Below are 26,994 nucleotides of genomic sequence, written 5' to 3'. Positions count from 1 at the left end.
TTCTATTCCTTCATCTCAGAGTTTAAATCTTGAATCTCCCTCCTCAACAGCATTGATGGCCTATTTTTATCAAAAGAAAGACAAGATTTCATCACAATTTTCTTAAGAACATTTAGGAATAGGTAATACGTTGACAGCACCTGCACCGGCCAACATGTCCCATCTACACTAGTCCCACCTGCCTGCATTTGCCCATATCCCTCTAAACCTGTTCTATCTTAAGAACATTTAGGAATAGGCAATACATGTTGACCTTTGTTGTGATGGTTCTGAAATATGAATAAAGAAAATAACATCCAATATAACTGGAGTAAAATAACCCAAATAGATTGTTTTGCACTTACTTTATTGAAGCTCAGAATGCAAGCCTGTAGAAAGACAATACTTAAATCCATACAACCTTTGCTAGCTGACAAGCAATCATGAGTGCTCGGTATGGTCATATTAGCAGACAATTCATCATCATTCTCATCATAAAGAATAATGAGAGGTATGGTAATACCAGTCTGAAAAACATCAGGGTGAATTAGCTCACATCTAAGTTCATATCCCATGCTGATTTGGTCAAAGAAAGGGAAAAAAAAATCAAAGCAATTGTTCTTTCCAGTTATTCTGATAACGTGGACTGTTTTTGGAAAGATTGATTCTGCAAAATGTCATACCATTGTTTTATGACAAAACAACGTTTTGTAATAAACTGCAATGAATACTAAGGTGCTTCCAGATATTTATCCCAAACATTCTGCTACAACCATATTTGATTCGTAAATGTGTAACACCATGCCACGACAACAATAACATCACCTAGTGTGGGAAGAGCAGAAGATCTTAATACAATGGCACTAATGGTTTCCAAAGCCACCCACAATTAGTCTTTAGCATTCGTTGACCAGTCAAATGGAAGATAAATAATTCTGGCTTTTCCTTGGTCAAGGAGTTCCGTCAGTGCTTTCTTCTTTGTTGAATCTGATAGATGGTCAGACACCCATTTCAGGACCTGTATGGAGGAGCAAAATGGTACATGGTTTCAATAAACAATAGACAATAGGTACAGGAGTAGGCTATTCGGCCCTTCGAGCCAAAGTGCTCAAGAACAAAGTGCTGGAGGAACACAGCAAGTCAGGTAGCATCAGTGGAAATAAATAGACAACCTTCCCTCTAAAGGAAAGTCTCCAACTTGAGTTAGCTCAGTGATGAGCTAAAAGCAGAATTAGAAATGGTTCCCACCTACAATAAACAATGTGTGCAGGAGTAGGCCATTCGGCCCTTCAGGCCAGCACCGCCATTCAATGTGATCATGGCTGATCATCCCCAATCAGTACCCGTTCCTGCCTTCTCCCCATATCCCATGACTCCACTATCTTTAAGAGCCCTATCTAGCTCTCTCTTTAAAGTATCCAGAGACCCAGCCTCCAGTCAATTATGGCCAGCAAGTGGAATGTTAAACATAAAATGAGAATTCCACAGACTCACAACTCCCTGTGTGAAAAGTAAATTTCAAATAAATAATGTCTCAATTTCATGAATAATATCAAGTGCAATAGTAACAATGAATAGAGGTGACAAAATCTTAGAGAAATAATCATTTTTTCTTCGTGAGAATTATTATTTGTTATAGTGCCTGATCACATACAAGCAATTCTTGCAAATGAGGATAATGACCAGGTAATTTATGTTATCAGTGATGTAATTTTTCTTTTCTTCCCGCCCCCTCTAAAATTGTGATTCCTCTCCATAAATCTTTGTCCTCTGGTCTTATGGTGATCTCTGCCATGAGAAAAGTCTCTCACTATCCTATCCATGCCTCCCATAGAGAGGCACCTCCAGCACATGCCTTTTCAACACCCAAGGAAAACAAGCACAACCTGCCAATCTCTATTCATAAATGAAACATTTTATCCCAGCCAACATCGTGGTGAATCTCTCTGCAATCTCCCCAACCAAATCATATTCTTCCTGTAGTGTCATTACCTGAACTGCATGCAATATTCCAGTTGTGATTTAACCCTTGTTTTATACAGTTGTATCATGACCGGTCCCTTATAGTAAGTGTGGGAAGGAACTGCAGATGCTGGTTTAAACCGAAGATAGACACAAAATGCTGGAGTAACTCAGCAGGGCAAGCAGCATCACTGGAGAGAAGGAATGGGTGACGTTTCGGGTCGAGACCCCTCTTCTGAAGGTTTTGCCTTCTTCTGGAGACCCTGTCTCGACCCAAAACGTTACCCATTCCTTTTCTTCAGAGATGCTGCCAGTCCCTCTGAGTTACTCCAGCGTTTTGTGTCTATCCTCCCTTATAGTTTATGCCAGAGCTAATAAAGACTAGCATTCCCTATGCCTCCTTCAACACCCTTTCTATCTATGCTGCTTTGTACACCAAGGTCCCTTTGTTCCTCAATATTCCCTAAGAACCTATTGTTCATGGTATATGCCCAACTCTTTTTATACCTGCCAAAATGTATCACCTCACATTTATCAAGATTTAATTTCATCTACCATTGCCTCACCCAGCTTGCAAGTTGCTCAATATCATTCTGTATAGGAAGGAACTGCAGATGCTGGTATATACTAAAGATAGACACAAAATGCTGGAGTAACTCAGCGGGTCAGGCAGCATCTCGGGAGAAAAGGAATAGGTGGCGTTTCGGGTCAAGACCCTCAGATTGGGAGTCATGGGAGAGGGACGCTAAAGATATGAAGAAGTACAAAATACAAATGATTGGAGGTATCCAAATGGACAAATCAGCCAGCAAAGATGATCAATGAAAAATAGAGCCCACAATGGTCCATTGCTAGCTGTGGAGAAGGCGAAGCGAGTAAAACTAACGAGTGAAACAGCGAAACCAGTAGAATGACTAGGGTGGGCGATGGACGGAGAGAGAGAGGGAATGCAGGGGTTACTTGAAGTTAGAGAAATCAATATTACCTCCTCACTATCAAGTACACAAAAGCTTTAAATCTAAGTTTGGTGTCATTAACAATTAATCCTTGGGTCCTTAAAAAGAAACTATCAAAGCACTAAGTGATTTAATGACAATTTGCACTACCATGTTATTTTTGACAATTGGCCCATTCCAAGCTGTTGAAAAATTACAAAACAATTTTGAAAACCACTTTAATTATTTAAGATTAAATCCAGATCAATGCACAGGCAAGTCCTTTTTAAATGTATTTTTCAGAATGTGGCCAGCATTGCCAAGTCCATCATTCATTGCCCTATCTAATTAACTTTGATAATCTAATTTAAAAAGTGGTGGCAGTAAATGTATAGTGATTTATTTCTAAGTAAATATAACGCCTAACTTGGAGGAGAAAATGGCAATGATGTCTGATCCTTTTGCCCTGCTGCTCTCTTATCTTTATTGGCATGTGTTCAGAACAGTCAATTTGTATATGGTGCACATTACACTCATGCTGCACTGGTGGTGAAAGCAATGAAATATTCATGGTGGTGGATTGGATGCCAATTAAATGGGGTTGCCTTGTCTGTGATAGTGTCAAGTCTTATTGGGGCTTGCACCCATTTGCCAAGTGGAGAATAGGTTGAGACATATTATTCTAATATGAACCTAATGTTTTCTAATTGTATTACTTTTAATGTAACTGCAACTAATAGTCACATTGACATATGATTAAGAAGTTTCCATAGGTAAAACAATGAAATGTAATTACATTTTCATAAAAGGATCTGCCTTAATTTTTGGAACATTAAATGGCACAGCTAAAATATTCGTAAATTACGAAGCTTTAAATGTTCTCATACTTTATTGTGGGTGTGTAGTAGATGTGGAGAGGATGGTTTCACTAATGGAGAAAGTCTGGGACCAGAGGCCATAGCCTCAGAATAAAAGGAGGTACCTTTGGAAAGGAGATAAGGAGGAATTTCATTAGTCAGAGGGAGGTGAATCTGTGGAATTCATTGCCACAGAAGGCTGTGGAGTCTAAGTCAATAGATATTTTTAAGGCAGAGATTGACAGATTCTTTATTTGTATAGATGTCAGGGATAATGGGGAAAAGGCAGGAAAATGGGGTTGAGAGGGAAAGATAGATCAGCCATGGCGGAGTAGACTAATTCTGCTCCTGTAACTTTGTGATCATATTTTTCACTTGTATTCAACAGAAGTAGAGGTTAACATGAACATTTCTTTACCTTTTCATCTGTTCCGCCAAAGTCCACCTTGTATCGTTTGAAAATTATACTGAGACCAACTTCCTTTTTCGCCACATCAACTTGGCAACCATCAGCAGAATCAAGAAAATCTCTGGCTGAAATGTTTAGCTGCTTGTCAATGTCCTGCAATTGGAGATTAAAGCATGACAAGTTATATGTCATCTGCATTTCACTTTAATTCAAATTTGCAACCTTGATTTGACTATCATGGATCACCTAGTGATAATATTGGACATTTTAGGTGCCTGACAAAATGGAGGATTTCTGCCTTTGCAAAACCTGCTTGGCATCTTTTCGCAAAGGCTGCAAAGACCATGAGGATCATGGGTCTAGAATGTCTGTGGCCTGGTAGGAAGTTGAGTACAGGGTGATGTCCAGATGTCCTTTAATTGATAATATGTGTGAGGGTTTTGCAGAAGGAGCTGGGTCCTGCTGAAAATGCATGATCAGGATTGGTTGGGGAATGATGGGTTATAATACTGTTGTTAACTATGTTGCATGGGCTTTGCACTGCTATTTGTGATTGGTCAAGGAGAGGGGCCTTGCCCAAATTGTTTACATTATCTGATAAAATGTGTATTTACTTAAGGGAACTGTTTTCCATTAAGAACTTTCTGTAGAAACAATGTTATGGGATATTCTGTGATTGGGTTAGGGAACTGTCAATTAATGTATTGTATGATCTTAATTTATGACTGGCTAGTAGGAGTTGCCCCCTCCCCCCCCCCCCCCCCTATGTATTTCATGCCAATGGTCCAATATAGTATACAAGAGGGGAGAGCACATGAGAGTGTGTAGATCTTCTGGGGTAGCACTCGGGACCGTGCTGACCATCTGGAGGTGTCTATTCGCACGAGGCTGAAGGGCTTGGACAAGTAGAGACAAGGATAGGACCCACAGTGTTGGTTAGGTATCGTATAGGTAGTGTGTTTGTGTTCGGAAAATAAAGTTAGTTGATCCAGGGCTTGACTCGGTGTTTTACTGAACCAGAATAACGGGGTGAGATTTGGACCGGAATTACACTAGTAGCTAACTGTCTTTAAAATAGCAGCCATCCTATAAATGCATATAAATCATCCAGGATCCAGAACTCCTTTAAGGCCTTACCCTCATTGAAACATGCAGAATAGTGAAAGGCATGGATAGAGTGGATGCAGAGAGGATGTTTCCACTGGTGGGAGAGTCTAGAACTAGAGGTCGTTGGCTCAGAATTAAAATACATTTTTTTAGGAAGTAGATGAGGAATTTCTTTAGTCAAAGGGTGTGAATCTGTGGAATTCTTTGCCGCAGAAGGCTGTGGAGGCAAAGTCAGTGGATATATTTAAGGCACAGATAGATTGATTCTTGATTAGTACGGGTGTCAGAGGTTATGGGGAGAAGGCAAGAGAATGGGGTTAGGAGGGAGAGATAGATCAGCCATGATTAAATGGCAGAGTAGACTTGATGGGCCGAATGGCCTAATTCTACTATCTATCTCATGATCTTTTGATCCTTACCCATAATGGCCACTATTTCATATGCACCCATAGTCCGTCAGAAGCCCATGTTTATTTAACTATGGTGAAGAAAACAGCTGAGGATTTTATCTTCAGTTGATATCTGGGAATATGCAACCTCTATGGGTGTCTTAGCTTAGCTTAGAGGTACAGCACGGAAACAGGCCCTTCGGCCCACCGAGTCCACATCGACCAGCGATCCCCATACACTGCAACTATCCAATACACTGGGGACAATTTACAATTTTTACCGAAGCCAATTAACCAACAAACCTTTATGGCTTTGGAGTGCGGGAGGAAACTGGAGCACCCGAGGAAAACCCACGAGGTCACGGGGAGAACGTACAAACTCCGTACACGCGGCACCCATTGTCTGGATTCAACACGGATCTCTGGCAGTGTTAGGCAGCAACTCTATCATTGCTCCACCATTCTGCCCAAAAGTAGTCATACAATAGTCTTGGCAGCCCTTGCCTATCAATACATTGTGGATCCAAAGGTTATTTGGAGTGCACCCAGGCTAAAATCAGCTGGTGAAATTAGTAGGAAAATTTGGGCAAATCTCACATTCTTTTACTTTAAGTGCAGCCTGAATGTTCTTAAACAATGTTTACCAATCTTTAAATTATTTTTAACATTACTACGATGACTCATTTTCTAACTGATTTTTGAATTAGGTACGACTAACCAGTTCAAGTTAGCCAGGGGATCTGATATCTTTTGTTGGGCCGTTAGTTTGCATTGACTTGTCAATTATGGCCAGCAAGTGGAATGTTAAACATAAAATTTTAGATATTATCAAGCTACAAAAAGTTTGCAGTCAAAGAAAACACAGGTTGTTGGAAACAGCAGTATTTTGTGAGATTTAAAAATCCCGCACAAAATAAAATGCATGAGAAGATGGCAGCAGAAAGTGAAAACTTCCAAACATGGTTTAACAAACCTCAGCAGCGTAGGCCTTAATTGGAGGGCTGCTTGCGGCTCCAAAGTTCAAAGCAAAATGAATACGTGGTTCCACGTCATCCAGTGATGTCTGAAAAAATAAAGTTGTAGTTACATTTCAAATAGTAAATGAAATATCTACTATTTTTAAGTAATAGATTGTAAAAATACTACTACTTTTAGTATCAGTATTATACTAATATAATAGTAGAATATTACTATTTATATAGTAATACTATATATATCATAGTTATACTATTAACAGTAGGGGGAGTGGAGGCAAGAACTGAACTGATGATTTACGTGCAAAATACAAATTGCTGGAGGAACTCAGTGTATCAGGCAGCTTCTGGGGAGGGAATGGACGGGCAATATTTTGGGTTGAATCTCCTCTGTAGACTGGGTCTGAAGAGGCGACTCAACATCATCTATCCATTCCCCTTCCCCAGATGCTGTGTGACTTGCTGAGTGCCTCTGGCACTTTGTGTTTGGCTCATGATTCCAGCATCTGCAGTTGGCTGTGTCTGGATGATTAAAATGACAAGCAATTGGAACCTCAGAGTCATTCGTGCTTTAGGACTGAGTGAATGTGTTGCACAAAGCAATTGATCGATCTGCTTTTCATAACCTCAGTGGAGAGGAGCCTCCATCGTGAATAGCAAGCACAGTAAATAACATTGAGATAGATCATTAGCTCACTTGTAAGGTATGTTTAGGGCTCTTGACCTCTCAGCCTTCTAGTTTATTCTAATGGAATTCAATGGGATCCTGAGACGCAACAACTTGGCTTTCAATTAAACAGCAATCCAGATTCAAGGACTGAGCTCTACAATTTCAGTTCATAACCTTTTTTTACTGGAGAGCAGCATTTGGTGTTGCTTTTGTTATCAAATGCAGCTCCAGCTGTTTCTTTACTTGTTCCATTACCAAGCACTTCTACCTTGCACCATCAATTCATTTGTCACTTAAACTTTACTGGTTTCAGCTATATCACTGATCTTGCATTGTAACCTTTCTTTCTCCTCCCCACTTTACTCAAACGAGATTTGTTTAATCCCCATTACATCTCTAACTTTTTGCAGTTCGGATTTAAAAAAATCATCAGTCTGAAAAGGTAACTGTAGTAGCCATTTAGCTTAACTCAGTACGTTATAACTATAACCAGTAACCGTTAAATTTTATCTGCCTGTAATTATGTGGGTGGCATTTTGCAGCTGGGATTCTGGCGTAGACTCCCAAGGTTTTTAGTTTAATTTAGTTCAAAGAAGATTGGGGAAGAGACATGGTTTTTGACCATGCACGAGCATGACCATGAAGAAGCTTTTATGAATTATCTTACTGTTTGTACTATATACAATAAAGAAACTATTAATCACGAGACTGTTTTTTGAAGATTTATCTTTCGACGGCATTGAATGTCTCGTGGAGAGCTCGTGGGTGCGTATAAATTACCTTCTGATTCACGGTCATCAATTAAAGTGATTATCAAGGACTAAATCCTTGAGACGATGTCAAATATGTCACTACAATAACTTTACTTCTCTCTCTTCAGGTATTACCTAACTTGATTGAGTATATCCAGCAATTCTTGGTTTTATGTCTTATTTTAAATGTTGGAACCATGTCAGTTTATATGGGATGAAATTTCAAACAATTGCATTCTTATACATTTACCTCAAACTACTGATGTTGATTTTATTGGGGGATTTTAAACAGTAATGTGATTGAGGTTTTTGCTTACCTTTAGACTTTAAGAGATACAGCGTGGAAACAGGCCCTTCGGCCCACCGAGTCCGTGCCGACCAGCAAACACCCCGTACACTAACACTATCCTACACACTCAGCACAATTTACAATTTGTACCAAAACCAATTAACCTACAAAATTGTGCCTCTTTAGAGTGTAGGAGGAAACTGGAGCACCTGGAGAAAACCCACATGCTCACGGTGAGAATGTACAAACTCCGTACAGAAAGCACCAGTAGTCAGGATCGAATCTGGTCCTAGCACTGTAAGATAGCAGTTCTATCACTAGGCCACAGAGCCAACCAGTGTGCTGCCACTGTACCTAAATTGTGAAACTTTGCATTTTCAAAACACTGCAATTAACTTAAATAATTGATCAATTATTGATGTGATTTTAAGTTAATGTTCAAACAAATCCTTTCTTTTTTTATTTAATTTTTATTTTAATTTTATTAGAAGTAAGTACAATAATGTGGTACCTTGTAGATACCTAATATATATTGACATGTTACATTTTATGTACAACTTCTTTTTTTTTAGCAGTAAATGGAAGAAAAGAAAGAGAATAGTAGAAAAATAGAGAAGTGCGTGATATCGAACAGTGAGGTGAAGGAAAGAAGAAAAGAGAGAAAATAGAGAGAGAAAAAGAGGTGGTAGAAAACAGGGGACTGAAGGAGACATAGCTATTTACTAGACTAAGTGGGACCCGTTGGGTCCCAGCATCACACGGGAGGGCTGGTCACCAACGCAATATTCCACCTCTCCACCAATTCCAATACTGCTCACCAGTGGGGTGGGGGGGGGGGGGCGGCTGTCTGTTGTGCTAGTATGGGTGTTGCGGGCTGAAGGTACTGGTTTCCAGAGGGCGAGTATAGACAGTGTGGGCCGTATGGATGCTTGAGCAGGCATCCAACTGTTGTAACAATTTTAAAAGCCAAGCCAAGGCAAACAATTGGGCTGCAGCCACCCGACAACCAAAATTCATTTTGTGAACACAAACTTGTCAAAAAAGGCGAGGCAAACAATTGGGCTGCAGACACCCGACAACCAAAATTCATTTTGTGAACACAAACTTGTTAAAAAAAAGGCGAGGCAAACAATTGGGCTGCAGACTCAGAGAGTGGTGGCTGTGTGGAATGAACTTCCAGGGAAGGTGGTGGAGGCAGGTTCGTTTTTATCATTTAAAAATAAATTGGATAGTTATATGGACGGGAAAGGAATGGAGGGTTATGGTCTGAGCGCAGGTATATGGGACTAGGGGAGAATACGTGTTCGGCACGGACTAGAAGGGTCGAGATGGCCTGTTTCCGTGCTGTAATTGTTATATGGTAGACACCCGACAACCAAAATTCATTTTGTGAACACAAACTTGTTAAAAAAAGGCGAGGCAAACAATTGGGATGCAGACACCCGACAACCAAAATTCATTTTGTGAACACAAACTTTTTTAAAAGGGCTGCAGCCGCTTTACAGCCGTATCGAGGGGACTCACCGTGGAGTAGACGTGTGTTCAATGTTATTCGCAGCTCAGTCTCTGCCAGACCCTCTCGCTTCCTGTGTCTGGCAGAGACTGAGCGAGGCACGACACTTCCTGGTTTTATAGTCCCTCCTCCTGCCGCCAGTGGGGGCAGCAGAGAGAATGGGGAATTTTGTGAAAACATTAATATCTCTCTCATTTTACATCGACGGAAAAAATCCTCCACACTCATACGGCGGAGGGTGGCTCTGAGCGAGGTGGCCAAAAATGACGGCCGTAGGTGGCGGCGTTCTCGGAAATCGCAGCACAGTCGGCCAAAAGCGGTCAAGATCAGAGATTTAGTAATATAAGATTATTCTTGACCACCCTTCACCCGATCCTGAAACAGTTCATTTCTACGGTTATGTTGCACCATATGCTTGTAAGAAGTCGATAAATGGAGACCAAATCATTAAGAATTGATCTGCTTTGTCTGCAAATCCTTTCAAAGGTGGAATAGAAGAAGTCTATTTACGCATGCCTCAATACATTTGAAAATGTGAGGAAAATGGAAGGTTCAGAAACATTAAATTATTCCAGATTCCATGCAAATTTATCTTCAAGGGCAAAATAAGCTTGACATTTTTTTATAGCTCAACTTTTTAAATAAGTTGTGTGACCCTTTACTGTTTCAAATATTTAGTTGCTCATAATTGGAAAATGTGATCAGCCTAACAGTTCAAGCACCACTGCCATTACCAGATGCTTTGTTTAGAAATTTGATGTATATATTGCAAAGCATTGTTGGATTGCTGGATTTTGTTCTCACTTTTAGTGTGAACTTTTCTGTTATGATTTTATGAGTAGTTGCAATCCCGGCTAAGTAAAAACATAATGTATCTTCTCAGGAATATCCAAACTGTCTTATAAGATTGAGGGTTGGAGAAAACAAAACAAGGACCAGTAGTTTGCAATTAAAGAAAAGACACTCCCCAAAAGAGCTGGAATAACTACTATAATTATGTTAAGGATTTTAGTCATAGTATTAAACTATATAAATTTAGCTATATACTCAAACAGTAATAGCTACCCAAGATAGACACAAAATGGCTGGAGTAATTCAGCGGGACAGGAAGCATCTCTGGAGAGAAGGAATGGGTGATGAGGTATAGACAGTGATGTAGAGAGAGATATAGAACAAATGATGAAAGATATGCAAAAAGTAATGGTGAGAAAGGAACAGCATCTAATATTTCGCTTGGGCAGCTTATGGTATGATTTATCTAACTTCAAGTAACACCTGCACTCCCTCTCCCTCCATCCCTCCCCCACCCAAATAGCACCAGGTTCCAGTTCCCGCCTAGCAAACAGCTAACAATGGCCTGATTCCTTTATCACTGTTACTTTTTGCATATCTTTCATTCTGAGTTACTCCAGCATTTTATGTCTATCTTCAGTTTAAACCAGCATCTGCAGTTCCTTCCTCCACATAGCTACCTTAAGACGTGGATCATCATTTGCGAATGGTTTCATGATCTGAGGGGGACTTTTTCGATTTCCACGAAGTACACCATGTTGAATATCATTCAGTGAAAAGATGTTTCCACCAATCTCGTAACTTATAGAACTAAAAAACTTAAATGGGACAAAATGGATTTCAGAGGACATTTATTTAATCAAATATATAATTATCTAATTACGCCAATTGCTCAAAATAAATGATAACGTTTCTTTCAATAGAGCGTTTGATCTGTTAAACATCATTGGGATGTTTGGAGCAGAGAGGGAGAGAGGAGATTTGAAAGAAGTGTTTAAAATCATGGCTAAATTAGATGGGGTAAATGGGCTATTATTTTGATAACCTAACAAATTCAGCACTATTAGCAAAAAGAACTGGAGGTATCTTTGGTGCAATGAATGGTTAAGATTTCAACTGCACCAGCTATAACTGCACCAGGCTGTTAAATAAAGTTTCAGTCATAACCTTCAAAAGAAAATTGGGAAATTGTGAAGAACAAAATTACAGACAATGCAGGTAAAAAGCAAATGAGAGAGTTTAGTTTAGTTTCGAGATGTAGCATGGAAACAGGCTCTACACCACACTGAGCCCATGCTGGCAAGATCATCCATATGCTAGTATCATTCCTACACTCTAGGGACAATTTACAGAAGCCGATTAACCTACAAACCTGCATGACTTTGGGATATGGAAGGAATCTGGAGCACCCAGAGAAAACCCACGAGGTCATAGGGAGAACATACAAACTCTGTATACACGACACCTGCAGTCAGGATCGAATCTGGGACTCTGGCGCTGTATGGCAGGAACTCCACCGTTGCTCCACTGTGCCACCTGAAGCTTTAGGTATTAGGCTTTAAAGTAGTAGGCCCAGACTTGACAGGCCACCTCTGGATATAATGTTTTAAATATATAAACTAAGCAAATATTAACCTGAATGTGTAGGTAAAGAACATATCATTTGGCTCTTAACTGGGAATTTTAAATTAATCTGTTTTATTTTCCCCAGTCAGAAGGAGGGTCTTCAACTTGAAATTGTAACTATTTCTCTTTCCACAGGTGCTGTCTGACCTGCTGAACATTTCTTCCATTTTTCATTTTTATATCACTTGGTACATTTTTTGACCATTGCTCCCAAGTGACCCCATTTTAGGAAACATGCTCTGTATGTTAGGAGAATCATCTATGTTCAAGTTGTCATGAGAATTAACAATTGCAAGTTTGCCATCTTACTCTGTATCTTTGCCATGCATTTTTTGGTGGTCCTTTCTTGATATTTCCATGAATGACCAAAGTATTGTACACGTTGATGAATAATGCTAGTTTCTCATTCCTACTGAGACTACCGATGTCTAGAAGCTGCAGATGTGTTGCATGTTGGCAATATTCATCAAACACTGGATTTGCACCCATGGATTTATAATCTACTATCTACAATAAAGAAAGATTGAATAGTTAATTAGAACTTTCACCATGTGTGCATCAAATAAACTTTTGTTTGGCAATTACTTCTGTAATCAAACCAAATAGGCTAAAGGTATCGAAAAGTTAATCACAAGTATATTGAAGCGATATCATTTAAGCAAATATTTAACTCTTTTGATTAACAGAGGTTGATGTTTTAAATATAAATATTTTTTAAATTAAGTGGTTAGCAAATAATAGTTGTTTTTCTAATAAAGAAACATAGACTAACCTTGCCATCTGGTGTAACGTGTTCTGAGAACAACTTCACAATTAAATCTTTCATGATTGCAGAATGTCTAGAAGCTGAAGTGTAACAGATTATTCAGCAAGTTACTATTAAAAGCAAACATGAGAATCTGAGTACTTCTTCCAGCAATGCCTGCTTTTAAAATGTTGGTCTTCCTACACTGATGTTCCATAATCTCCATTCCTTATACCTTTGTTATCGTTTCCAGTCATTGACCTACTGAGATTTCTACACTTCGGCAGATAATACTTTTGGTCATTCTGATTATTCTTCACCCACCAATTTGCAAAGTCCTCATATTTTGAGTTTCACAATCTGAACCTCTCTGCAATTCTAATTCTATTTTCCTTTAGAGCGTTCTTGGAAACCCAACTCTCCTTCACCTGCCTCAATATCACTTCTCGTGACTTGGTGGCATATTTCGATCAATTAAATCTCTAGCGAAACACATTACTATAGAGACATACATCATGGAAACAGGACCTTCAGCTCCACTAGTCCATGACACCCAAGATACCTCATTCTGTGCTTGCCCCATCTGGCTCTGTTTGGCCCATATCCCTCCAAACATTAGAAAGATGCAAAATGCTGGAGTAATTCAGTATGTATGTATATTTTAATGCTAGGAACATTGTAAGAAAGGTGGATGAACTTAGAGCCTGGATTGACACCTGGAAGTCTGATGTTGTGGCGATCAGTGAAACATGGTTGCAGGAGGGCTGTGATTGGAAACTAAATATTCCAGGATTTCATTGCTTCAGGTGTGATAGAATTGGAGGGGCAAGAGGTGGAGGTGTTGCATTGCTTATCAGGGAAGATATTACAGCAGTGCTTTGGCAGGATAGATTAGAGGGCTCGTCTAGGGAGGCTATTTGGGTGGAACTGAGAAATGGGAAAGGGGTAGCAACACTTATAGGGGTGTATTATAGACCGCCAAATGGGGAGTGAGAATTGGAAGAGCAAATATGTAAGGAGATTGCAGATATTAGTAGTAAGCACAAGGTAGTGATTGTGGGAGATTTCAACTTTCCACACATAGACTGGGAAACACATTCTGTAATGGGCTGGATGGGTTGGAGTTTGTAAAATGTGTGCAGGATAGTTTTTTGCAGCAATACATAGAAGTACCTACTAGAGAAGGGGCGGTGCTGGACCTCCTGTTAGGAAATGAGACGGGTCAGGTGGCAGAGGTATGTGTTGGGGAACAGTTCGGGACCAGTGATCACAATACCATTAGTTTCAATATAATTATGGGTAGGGTCAGAACTGGACCTAGGGTTGAAATTTTTGATTGGAGAAAGGCTAACTTTGAGGAGATGCGAAAGGATTTAAAAGGAGTAAATTGGGACAGTTTGTTTTATGGGAAAGATGTGGAAGAGAAATGGAGGACATTTAAAGGTGAAATTTTAAGAGTACAGAATCTTTATGTCCCTGTTAGGTTGAAAGGAAATAGTAAAAATTGGAAAGAGCCATGGTTTTCAAGGGAAATTAGACACTTGGTTCGGAAAAAGAGAGAGATCTACAATAATTATAGGCAGCATGGAGTAAATGAGGTGCTTGAGGAGTATAAAGAATGTAAAAAGAATCTTAAGAAAGAAATTAGAAAAGCTAAAAGAAGATATGAGGTTGCTTTGGCAAGTAAGGTGAAAGTAAATCCAAAGGGTTTCTACAGCTATATTAATAGCAAAAGGATAACGAGGGATAAAGTTGGTCCATTAGAGAGTCAGAGTGGACAGCTATCTGCAGAGCCAAAAGAGATGGGGGAGATATTGAACAATTTATTTTCTTCGGTATTCACCAAGGAGAAGGATATTGAATTATGTGAGGTAAGGGAAACAAGTAGAGTAGCTATGGAAACTATGAGGATCAAAGAAGAGGAAGTACTGACACTTTTGAGAAATATAAAAGTGGATAAGTCTCCAGGTCCGGACAGGATATTCCCTAGGACATTGAGGGAAGTTAGTGTAGAAATAGCAGGGGCTATGACAGAAATATTTCAAATGTCATTAGAAACGGGAATAGTGCCGGAGGATTGGCGTACTGCGCATGTTGTTCCATTGTTTAAAAAGGGGTCTAAGAGTAAACCTAGCAATTATAGACCTGTTAGTTTGACGTCAGTGGTGGGCAAATTAATGGAAAGGATACTTAGAGATAATATATATAAGCATCTGGATAAACAGGGTCTGATTAGGAACAGTCAACATGGATTTGTGCCTGGAAGGTCATGTTTGACTAATCTTCTTGAATTTTTTGAAGAGGTTACTCGGGAAATTGATGAGGGTAAAGCAGTGGATGTTGTATATATGGACTTCAGTAAGGCCTTTGACAAGGTTCCTCACGGAAGGTTGGTTAAGAAGGTTCAATGGTTGGGTATTAATGGTGAGGTAGCAAGATGGATTCAACAGTGGCTGAATGGGAGATGCCAGAGAGTAATGGTGGATGGTTGTTTGTCAGGTTGGAGGCCAGTGACTAGTGGGGTGCCACAGGGATCTGTGTTGGGTCCACTGTTGTTTGTCATGTACATCAATGATCTGGATGATGGTGTGGTAAATTGGATTAGTAAGTATGCAGATGATACTAAGATAGGTGGGGTTGTGGATAATTGATTGATTGATTGATAGACTCCATTAATGAAGTAGATTTTCAAAGTCTACAGAGAGATTTATGCCGGTTGGAGAGTGGGCTGAAAGATGGCAGATGGAGTTTAATGCTGATAAGTGTGAGGTGCTACATCTTGACAGGACAAATCAAAATAGGACGTACATGGTAAATGGTAGGGAATTGAAGAATGCAGGTGAACAGAGGGATCTGGGAATAACTGTGCACAGTTCCCTCAAAGTGGAATCTCATGTAGATAGGGTGGTAAAGAAAGCTTTTGGTGTGCTGGCCTTTATAAATCAGAGCATTGAGTATAGAAGTTGGGATGTAATGTTAAAATTGTAGAAGGCATTGGTGAGGCCAATTTTGGAGTATGGTGTACAATTTTGGTCGCCTAATTATAGGAAGGATGTCAACAAAATAGAGAGAGTACAGAGGAGATTTACTAGAATGTTGCCTGGGTTTCAGCAACTAAGTTACAGAGAAAGGTTGAACAAGTTAGGGCTTTATTCTTTGGAGCGCAGAAGGTTAAGGGGGGACTTGATAGAGGTCTTTAAAATGATGAGAGGGATAGACAGAGTTGACGTGGATAAGCTTTTCCCACTGAGAGTAGGGAAGATTCAAACAAGGGGACATGACTTGAGAATTAAGGGACAGAAGTTTAGGGGTAACATGAGGGGGAACTTCTTTACTCAGAGAGTGGTGGCTGTGTGGAATGAGCTTCCAGTGAAGGTGGTGGAGGCAGGTTCGTTTTTATCATTTAAAAATAAATTGGATAGTTATATGGACGGGAAAGGAATGGAGGGTTATGGTCTGAATGCAGGTGTATGGGACTAGGGGAGAATACGTGTTCGGCACGGACTAGAAGGGTCGAGATGGCCTGTTTCCGTGCTGTAATTGTTATATGGTTATATGGTTATGTCAGGCAGTATCCCTGGATAACATAGAACGGCGACGTTTTAGGTCAGAACCCTTCTTCAGACTTTCTATCCATGTTCTCCAGGGATGCTGCCTGACCTTCCTTTTGTCTTTGTTTTCTATAAACCAGCATCTTGTTATTACATTCCCTCTAAACCTTTCCTATCCATGTACCTGCCAAAGATGCAATAATAGAGATTTGTTTTAATGATTAGAGAATGCGGAAAATGTTGTTCACATTTACTACAGTTAGAAACCAAAGTATATTAAATGTTAACCATTTCAGTTCTACAATTTGCTGGTGAACATCTTCTGAACATGAGAAGAAAGGAGATAAAACATTACCTACCAGAAGACGTATATTGTGTTTCATTTTTCAAGGTTAATGAAGCAGCTGAGTCATGCTCTACCAATCTGTACAGAGCATTGCTGTCTTCAAATTCTTTGACAGCCAAGGGATTTAAAAACTTTCTATTTGTCAAATCTTTTCCCAATTCAATTGCAGTGGATTTGTCTACATTAAAATATAGATAAAAGGATAAATAGATATGTGTTTCTTATAGAAATGTCCCATTGTCAAAACAGCACAGACTGTAACTATTCAGGTTATTTTAGAAATGTTGTTTAAAAGTTGTTCAAATGTTCCTCTTACTCTCTCTGATGTAAGACAAAGCAGTTCTGAAGTCAGATAAGATCATGTGGTTAAAGTGCACATTGTCAGATTTTAATAAAGGCCATTTTTATACATGTTTAAGAAAAAACTGCAAATACTGGTAAAATCGAAGGTAGATACAAAATGCTGGAGAAACTCAGCGGGTGAGGCAGCATCTATGGAGAGAAGGAATAGGCGACGTTTCGGGTTGAGGCCCTTCTTCATTCTACCATTTTAAAATATTTTGGTTTCACCATGTAGAAATTACAGAATGTTTATACATAGTTCCCCCATTTCAGGGCACCATAATGTTTGGGACACGGCAATGCCATGTAAATGAAAGTAGTCATGTTTAGTAATTTGTTGCATATCCATTGCTTGCAATGAATGCTTGAAGTCTGTGATTTAGGGACATCACTAGTTGCTGGGTGTCTTCTCTGGTGATGCTCTGCCAGGCCTGTACTGCAGCTATCTTTACATTATGCTTGTTTTGGGGACTAGTCCCCTTCAGTTTTCTCTTCAGCATATAAAAGGCACGCTCAACTATGTATAAATACAGCTGTAATTTCTACATGGTGAAACCAAATGTATAAAAATGGCCTTAAATAATGCGAAAGTGGAATAACATAAAACTAGTCTGAGCAGGTGATCAATGGTCAGCAGGGACTCGGTGGGACCAATGACCTATTTCCATGCAATATCTCTAAATGAAACATTGGTTCTACTGCCTTTTGCATTTAAAGTGCAGGGATAGTTAGATATGGTGACCATTAATCTGGCATGTTTGGTACAAACATACCAATTTCTTACTTTGCGGTCACTTTTAATTAAAGGCCACAGTAAAAACAATGACAATGACACAGGGATACATTGAATGTGTGAGAAGCAACTTCCTGGAGCATCTAATGTTATCACAGCTCAGATCGAACTACTGCAAGCAAATCACAGGAGGGGAGGTGATGGTTCTGAGTGTTTTCAACTCACGAGATGCAGGAGAGATTTCATTAAGAGATTAACGGACTCACCAACGTTTTTATTGTCAACCAGCCAATTCACTAATTTTTTCCCTGTAAAGGTGTTATGGTACGTTTTGAGACATATCCAGTTGCTGCCGATCATACCACTTTCCTTGAAGTCCATGATTAGGTCTGCATATTCATCTACTTTACCCTCTGGTTCTGTGAAGTAAATCATAAGAGCTTGTTAATTTTTAACAGTGGATACACTAAGATTTTACTATATAATGTGCATTCTACACTTCTATGGTCATGATCAGAGCACCTATTTGCATTCTATAACATCTGCTATTCCTTTGAAAGAGGTCACACTGACTATGCATTGCTAGCTCTTTAAGAACGAAATTAAACATATTATCTATGCTTCATACAAACACGACTTAAAGAAACAGGTAGACTTTCAGGCCAATATTTTGGTGAATTAGAAATGATAACGTTGTACTTGTCTCTACAGATGTTTTAATTTTAGCTTTAGAGATACAGCATGGAAACAGGCCCTTCAGCCCATCGAGTCGAAGCCGACAATCGAATGATCACCTGTTCACCCTAATTCCATGTTATCTCATTTTCGCACACACTCCCTACATACTGGGACAATTTACAAAGGCCAATTAACCTACAAATCCGCACATCTTTGGGATGTGGGACAAAACTGGAGTACCCCAAGGAAACCCATACGGTCACAGGAAGAAGGTGCAAACTCCACACTGACAACACCTGAGGTCAGGGTCGAACCAGGGTCACTGGTGCTGTGAGGCAGCAGCTTTACCAGCTACGGTGCTGTGCAACCCTTTACTGGTGGGTACTGACAACATTTTACATTCTGAAGCAAAGGAGTTTTAAGTCAGCACAAATAAATGATATTTTATAGCCATCAAAATCTTGACCTGAAATAATAATTTGTGATTAACTGATGTTACACTCAGGGCCTCTGGGAAAACTAAGTGTACACATTTCACCCTCTGACATTCAACTTCACTTGATATTCAATTGCATTACCATCATAATGTTGCTTGCTATCAACAAAGTTAGAATCACTCTTTACCAGAAGGTTAAATGTACAAGCCATATAAACTCTGTGGCTACAAAAACAGGTCATTTGCTGGGAATCCTGACTCTCCAAAGACTTTCCACTATCTACCAGGCACATCAGAAATGTATTGAAATTCTCCTCATTTGAAAGTACCTCTCCAAGTATTCGCCAAAAGTTCAACGTCATGATACACTAAACTATATACTTGATTTCCACCCCATTTGTTTTCTAAACATTAATTTCCTCCTCCATCAGCTCACACCCTCTCAGAGCTGCATCAACAGCCAAACCACAACCAAGGAGAGGGACATGGAGGACAGTGAGATCAGTGCGAGCAAAACTAGTATGTTAGGAAGTTTGAAATCAAGGACATCGTGTTGTGGGTCTTGAAGAGCATTAAGTTAAATAAATCCCCAGGACCCGATGGGATCCATCCCAGTTTAGTGAGAGAGGTAAGAGAGGAGATTGCAAGCAGTCTTCAGCTGCAGCAGTAGATGCTATGAACAGCGCCACCTCCAGTTCTCCCTTTAAGCATCCTGACCTAGAAATATCTTGTAGTTCCTCAATGGCTTCAGAAACCTGGAGATCAACTTAAAAACATAGAGGGAGTTCCATCAACAAGTGCATTGCAGTGGTTCAGGGAGAAAGAGAGAAATTTGAGCCCAATGGCATGGCCAATACATAGTGTATACGAAGGAACTGCAGATGTTTGTCACAAAATGCTGGAGTAACTCAGCGGGTCAGTCAGCCCCTTTGGAGAATAGGAATGTGTGACATTTTGGGTCAAGACCCTTCTTCAGACCCTGAAGAGGCTGAAGAAGGGTCTCAACTGGAAATGTCACCTATTCCTCTTCTCCAGAGATGCTGCCTGGTCTGCTGAGTTACGCCAGCATTTTGTGTCTATCCATGACCAAGCCATATATTTTTTAAATATTTATATTTCTCACATTTCTTAATAACATAGGCCTTTGCCCCAATTCCCCCAATAATTTCCTTGAATCCTGTTCATGCACACAAAGAAACCATGATTTTCCCACCAGCCACCTACAAGGGGCAATTTGCAGAAGTCAATTAATCTATCGACCTACATGTCTTTGAGATTTGTGCGGAACGGGAGAGTCTGTTGCAAACCCACGAAATTAAACATATTATCTATGCTTCATACAAACACGACTTAAAGAAACAGTTAGACTTTCAGGCCAATATTTTGGTGAATTAGAAATGATAACGTTGTACTTGTCTCTACAGATGTTTTAATTTTAGCTTTAGAGATACAGCATGGAAACAGGCCCTTCAGCCCATCGAGTCGAAGCCGACAATCGAATGATCACCTGTTCACCCTAATTCCATGTTATCTCATTTTCACACACACTCCCTACATACTGGGACAATTTACAAAGGCCAATTAACCTACAAATCCGCACATCTTTGGGATGTGGGACAAAACTGGAGTACCCCAAGGAAACCCATACGGTCACAGGAAGAAGGTGCAAACTCCACAGTGAGAATGTACAAACTCTATGCAACCGACATCGGAGGGCAGACAACCCTGCGCTGCTGGAGCTGTAAGGCAGCTCATAGCCTGCAGCGATGTTGCATTTCTGGTTTTTCCAGCAATGCTTGCATCCTATGCTTGAACAAAAGAAACACATTAGGTTTCATGTTCGGGAGCTGTAGGACAGGAAAATTCCACACTGCATTCACTTGGCAAAGTAGGAGAACGCAGCTGAGCACACCCTGTACCGTAACAGTCCATTTTGAAACATGCTTGACCCGTTTAAGGCAACACTACAATGTCGTACTTCTAATAATATGCGTCACATATATAACACTTGGTCCAATCAAAGACAGACCGAATAATTGTCATGCATTTGCCTTGTACTTTCATTACGCTTCCAATACAACAGCTATTTCAAAAGTGTGTTTTATACTTTTGCAAATAGTATCATCCAATTTGCAGGTGTCTACAATGACACTTCTGGGAGGAATCTCCACAAAAAAATGGAGCATCTTGGACAACACAGCTCACCTCCTCTATGACACACTGGTCAACCTGAGGAGCACCTTCAGACTGGTTCCAGCAAAATGCAGTACAGAATGCCACAGGAGATCCTTTTTCCCTGTGGCTATCGAATTGTACAACTCCTCCCCCCTTCGGTCATGGGGTAGACTGACTCAACCCCCCCAATCCCCCTCACCAATCTTTGTAATAATAATAATAATGGATGAGATTTATATAGCGCCTTTCTAATACTCAAGGCGCTTTACATCGCATTATTCATTCACTCCTCAGTCACACTCGGTGGTGGTAAGCTACTTCTGTAGCCACAGCTGCCCTGGGGCAGACTGACGGAAGCGTGGCTGCCATTCTGCGCCTACGGCCCCTCCGACCACCACCAATCACTCACACACATTCACACACATTCACACACAGGCAAAGGTGGGTGAAGTGTCTTGCCCAAGGACACAACGACAGTATGCACTCCAAGCGGGATTCGAACCGGCTACCTTCCGGTTGCCAGCCGAACACTTAGCCCATTGTGCCATCTGTCGTACATATCCAATCCTACCCACTCATCACTTTAATTTTATATTTCATGTCTCTTGTGTTTTATTACTGTTCAATTTCCCTCCGGGGATGAATAAAGTTCTATCGTATCAGATCGTATTGTATATAACTATAGCATTCATAGCCTACTGTCATCTTTCAACATTCTACTTAGAGCTTTCAACAGAAGCTGCAGTAAAAGTAAAGCCATGGTAGAAACGGTCATGTGCCCTATTCGACTGCTACATTTGTTCTTCAATGGTCACCAGCACGTGTCTGTCAGCTTCATAAGGTCATGTCATAAGTGATAGAACTAGAATTAGGCCATTCGGTCCATCAAGTCTACTCCGCCATTCAATCATGGCTGATCTATCTCTCCCTCCAAACCCCATTCTCCTGCTTTCTCCCCATAACCTCTGAGTTGGAGGTTCACGAGGTTAATTCCCGGGATGGCAAGACTGTCATATGTTGATAGATTGGAGCGGCTGGGCTTGTATACTCTGGAATTTAGAAGGATGAGAGAGGATCCTATTGAAACATATAAGATTATTAAGGGTTTGGACATGCTAGAGGTAGGAAACATGTTCCTAATGTTGGGGGAGTCCAGAACCAGGGGCCATAGTTTAAGAATAAGTGGTAAGCCATTTAGAACGGAGATGAGGAAAAACTTTTTCACACAGAGAGTTGTGAGTGTGGACTTCTCTGCCTAACAGGACGGTGGAGGCTGGTTCTCTGGATGCTTTCAAGATAGAGCTCTTAGGGATAGCAGAGTTAAGGGATATGGAGAGAAGGCAGGAACGGGGTACTGATTGTGGATGATCAGCCATGATCACATTGAATGGCGGTGCTGGCTCGAAGGGCCGAATGGCCTACGCCTGCACATATTGTCTAATCAAAAACCTATCTAACTCTGCCTTAAAAATATCCACTGACAGCCTCTACAGCCTCTACAGCCTTATGTGGCAAAGAATTCCACAGATCCACCACCCTCTGACTAAAGATATTTCTCCTCATCCCTAAGAACATCCTTTAATTCTGTGTCTATGACCCTAAGTGCTAGACTCTACCACTAGTGGAAACATCCTCTCCACATCCCCTCTATCCAAGCCTTCTGTATGTTTCATATTCTGTATGTTTCAATGAGGTCCCCCCTCATTCTTCGAAACTCCAGTGACTGCAGTCCAAGTGCTGACAAATTTTCATCATACGTTAATTTCTGCCATCATAGGTTCCATTTTACTCACCTTCTTTCTGCACCTCCACTTCAACAATGGCTGGTATTGGAGGTGCATCAGGTGGCACAGGCTCATTCTTCACTAGATCAATCAGCTTGTCAAGCTCTTCTTGTGACTGATGAGAAACGGAGTGATTTATTACTTAACCACGTTATTGCACTGTGGCCACCTGGCAGAGATACATCAAAGGTGTTAATCTGCAGTAAACGGGGAGATAGCCAGTGTACAGAGGAGGGGGAGAAGGGGTAAGTAAGACAAGGGGTATGTAAGAGGCTGGTGGAACCAAAAAAGGGAGAGATGTTGGGCAAAGGGAACCAAGTGGTGGCGAGGTGAAAAAGGTAAACAGGGTGGACTGGTGGGAGTGAGAAAATATCACAGGTGTGTAGGTTACCTGAAATTGGTAAATTCAATATTCACACCATTATAATACCAATATAACAATATGGTAGGCTGCCCAGTGGAATGTGAGGTGCTATCCTTCTAGTTTGCATCTGGCCCTATTGTGGCAGTGGAGATGGCTGACCTGTTCAGAGTTTCTAAGCTAGCAGGAAACCCTATTGGGGCACCTTCACCTGAAAACCTACATCCAGTCTGAAGAAGGGTCTTGACCCGAAACATCACCTATTCCTTCGCTCCATGGATGCTGCCTCAGCCGCTGAGTTTCTCTAGCATTTTGTATCTACCTGTGATTCTTCCAGCATCTGCATTTCCTTCTTAAACATCCAGTTTGGTATCAGGCAGATTACAACTCCTTGTTTGAAATGCTTTCATTCTTCCTCGCCTCAAAATACATGGGGCAGATAATTTGTTCATTGCATTTGCCGTTTATATCTCATATTTCCTGCATCTATATATTATTGTCTTACTCATTGGTAAACTGTTCTAGTCTGTTGAATGAGGTGTTAAAATTGATACCATTCTGTTTGCTTGAAAAAAGAATTGCAAGACAAATTAATTATTCCTGTGCATAATGAATCACAACTTTCAGAACCCAATGGCCTCCAATTAATTTCAATAATGGAAATTATAGACAATTACATCCAGTAATCTATTATGTCCAAGATTTTTTTTCTTCCTGGAAGGCAACAACAGATGGATTTAATACCATCCTAAATGTTAATTCTCTGTTTTGAGTGGTAAATTAAAGTGTTAACAAAATGAACTGCAGATGCAGGTTTGCAGGCAGCTTCTCTGGAGCACATGGATAAGTAACATTTCGGATCGGGACCCTACTTCGGACATAATGTTGTATCTTTACAAGGAGCCTTTCAAAAATATTTGATTGATTTCCTCTTCCCATGGCAGACTTCAGAATAGATTGTCTGTTCCATAAATATAGCGTCAGGCACATGAACAATATGGTGACTGAGTACAATAGTGGATGTTGGCCTGGGAGAAAACTATGTCTTTGATTCGGTTCTGGCACAAAACGCATATTCTACCAGATAACAGTGATGATCCCCACCTTCTTAAATCCTTATGAGCAGGACCTCTACTTAAAGATACCCATACAATCTGACATAGGATCTCTCAATGGTCTCGACCCGAAACGTTGCCTATTTCCTTCGCTCCATAGATGCTGCCTCCCCCGCTGAGTTTTTCCAGCATTTTTGTCTACCTAGGGTCTCTCAATAGTGACTATAGAATTTAGACTTTAGAGATACAGCGTGGAAACAGGCCCGTCGGCCCTTTGACTCAACGCCTACCAGCGATCACCCGTACACTAGCACTATCCTATACGCTAGGGACAATTTACAATTTTACTGAAGCCAATTAACCTACAGACCTGTGCGTCTTTGGAGTGTGGGAGGAAACTGGAGCACCCGGGGGAAACCCACGGCTCACAGGGAGAACGTACAAACTCCGTACAGTCAGCACCCGTCATGCGCTGTAATGGAAACGACTCTACCACTGCGCCACAGTGCCTCCCCATTTTGTCATGCAAATAAAGTTATAGGCAATGATAATTTACCATACTGTAATATGTAATCAATTTTACCTACCAACTTCAGAAAATCGTCGTTTCCTCCAACGTGGATGTTGTTGAAGTAGATTTGTGGGACAGTAAGACGCCCAGTGAGATGTACAATCTGTTGGTGGATCTCAGGATTTTTTACCACGTTAACTTCAAAGAATGGGAGCCCCATGTTACTCAAGCGATCCTTTGCATGATGACAATGAAGGCATCCTGTCATGGAGTAAAGCGTAATTCTGCCTGCTAATTCCTGCTGGATGACTGGCTCTTCCTGCTCCATTTCCGATTGCTGGGATTAAGACTTATATTGCCAATCTACATTTGTTGGTGTTGAACTTGTTTCGCAATTGGCTTGTGTAGAAATTGATAAATGATTGCATGTCAAGGCTGTTTCATTTCCTGGCCCCCTTTCTTTACTTGTGTGTGGCAGTGAACTTTCAATTCCTGAAATTGCCATGAGTGAATTTAGCATTAAGAAAAACAGAGAGAATATTTATTTATAGAGAATATTTCCCCAGTTCGGGACATTCTAAAGCATTTCATAATAAATAATTTACTTCTGAAGCATGACCACTCAACTCGGAGTCCTTTATGTATCTTGCCATCCGCCAACACAGATGGCTAAAACATCACACATCAAGAACATTGCTCAATTAACGTTAAGAAATTTATTGATTAAAATTTACTGAATCTCTTATCAGAGCCATCAAACTAATATCAAAAAATCAATTCAATAAAATCTTCTCTCTCTAATTGCAATACAATATATAATATGTCTTCATACCTTTATCAATAAGTTAAGATTTAATCTCTAGCATGTTTACATATCATTGATCTCACATTATCTTTCACACTAATTTCTTTTCTCAAATTGCATTTATTTCTACAAGTGTTTCCCTGGATGACTTTTAGTTTCTCTTTCTTTCTTTCTTTCACACTATCTGTTGTTCCTTTTCCAGTCTTTCTTCCTTTTCTCCCTGATTTTCCAACACTTTCCAATGGATTACATCTCCATAGTACCATTATCTCCATTTTACTTTAGTTGGAGGGAAAGGAGGGCACAATTTCCACTATGGGTAAAACAAGTTTTAAGTATTAATAGTAAAGTATATTTTTTATACTTATTGCATTCTGTTTACTTAATTAATTCCCAGTATAGATTTTTCTCAGTTGTGTCCAAGTTTAATCGCATAAAAACTGATGGCTAGATGTATTAGAAGAGCTGGCTATCTTAACCAAGTCTAAATAGCTTGCATCAAGGTTACTAGGCAAAGTGATTGTGGCATAGCACAAAAGCTTGCCATAATCTTCCAAACTTCCCGAGACATGAAGAAAGCATTTGAAGAGGATTGAAAATGATAAATGTCTTTAAAGATAAGTAAGAATTTTCCGAGTATCTGCAATCTGGTCATTTAGAGCACTTGGCGAGAGGCATGTGGTAATCAAACAGAGTTGGCAAAGATGGAAATTCAAGAAGTGCTGAAGAAAATGCCGCATAACAAAACCGGTTAACAAAATGAGACTCATGGAACAGAAGATAGGTTTGTGTCGGCTTGGATAGAAAAGATTATCCTTGAGACATAAAGCAGCAAGTTGTGTTTAACAGTTGTTTTTCATTTTCACACTTGGAGACAATGGTTTCCAAGAACCAGTCTGAATGAGATTTTGGAATACAGACCAAAAACTCAAAATGTGCTTTAGTTACAAGATTTGGAGATATAACAGGTTGTTAAGGTTATACCAAATGACTACAACAAGGCAACAGAGTGGGCAGACAAAGGCCAAATTGAATTTAATACAATAAACTGAGAAAATATGCATTTTGGTCAAAAGGATGAAAAGAGACAATATAGACATTGGCACAATAAAATTGTGCAAAATCAGAAATAAAAATCCCCATGCATAAATATTTGAAGGTCCATATTGAGAGAGTAATCAGCAAATATGGAACTGTGGGCTTCATATGGCAGGCTGT

The 26,994-nt window shown here is 40.1% G+C and overlaps 1 protein-coding gene across 1 annotated transcript; it reads right to left on the bottom strand.

Annotated features, from left to right (window-relative positions):
• Positions 1–333: 333 nt before the first annotated feature.
• On the bottom strand, positions 334–25,299 carry LOC116980880. The gene is made up of 10 exons (XM_033033497.1): positions 25,048–25,299; positions 23,054–23,159; positions 18,238–18,390; positions 16,910–17,074; positions 13,027–13,100; positions 12,564–12,761; positions 11,309–11,446; positions 6,612–6,701; positions 4,152–4,295; positions 334–997 (listed from the first exon to the last, which is right to left on the bottom strand). Exons 1-10 carry the CDS (start codon positions 25,297–25,299, stop codon positions 869–871), a joined length of 1,449 nt encoding a protein of 482 aa, XP_032889388.1. The 3' UTR covers positions 334–868.
• Positions 25,300–26,994: the final 1,695 nt, after the last annotated feature.

Source organism: Amblyraja radiata, chromosome 14 (genome assembly GCF_010909765.2).
Source record: "Amblyraja radiata isolate CabotCenter1 chromosome 14, sAmbRad1.1.pri, whole genome shotgun sequence".
NCBI classification, from domain to species: domain Eukaryota; kingdom Metazoa; phylum Chordata; class Chondrichthyes; order Rajiformes; family Rajidae; genus Amblyraja; species Amblyraja radiata.
The sequence above is the reverse complement of the archived record's forward strand: the minus strand, read 5'-3'. Positions and strand labels throughout refer to the sequence as shown.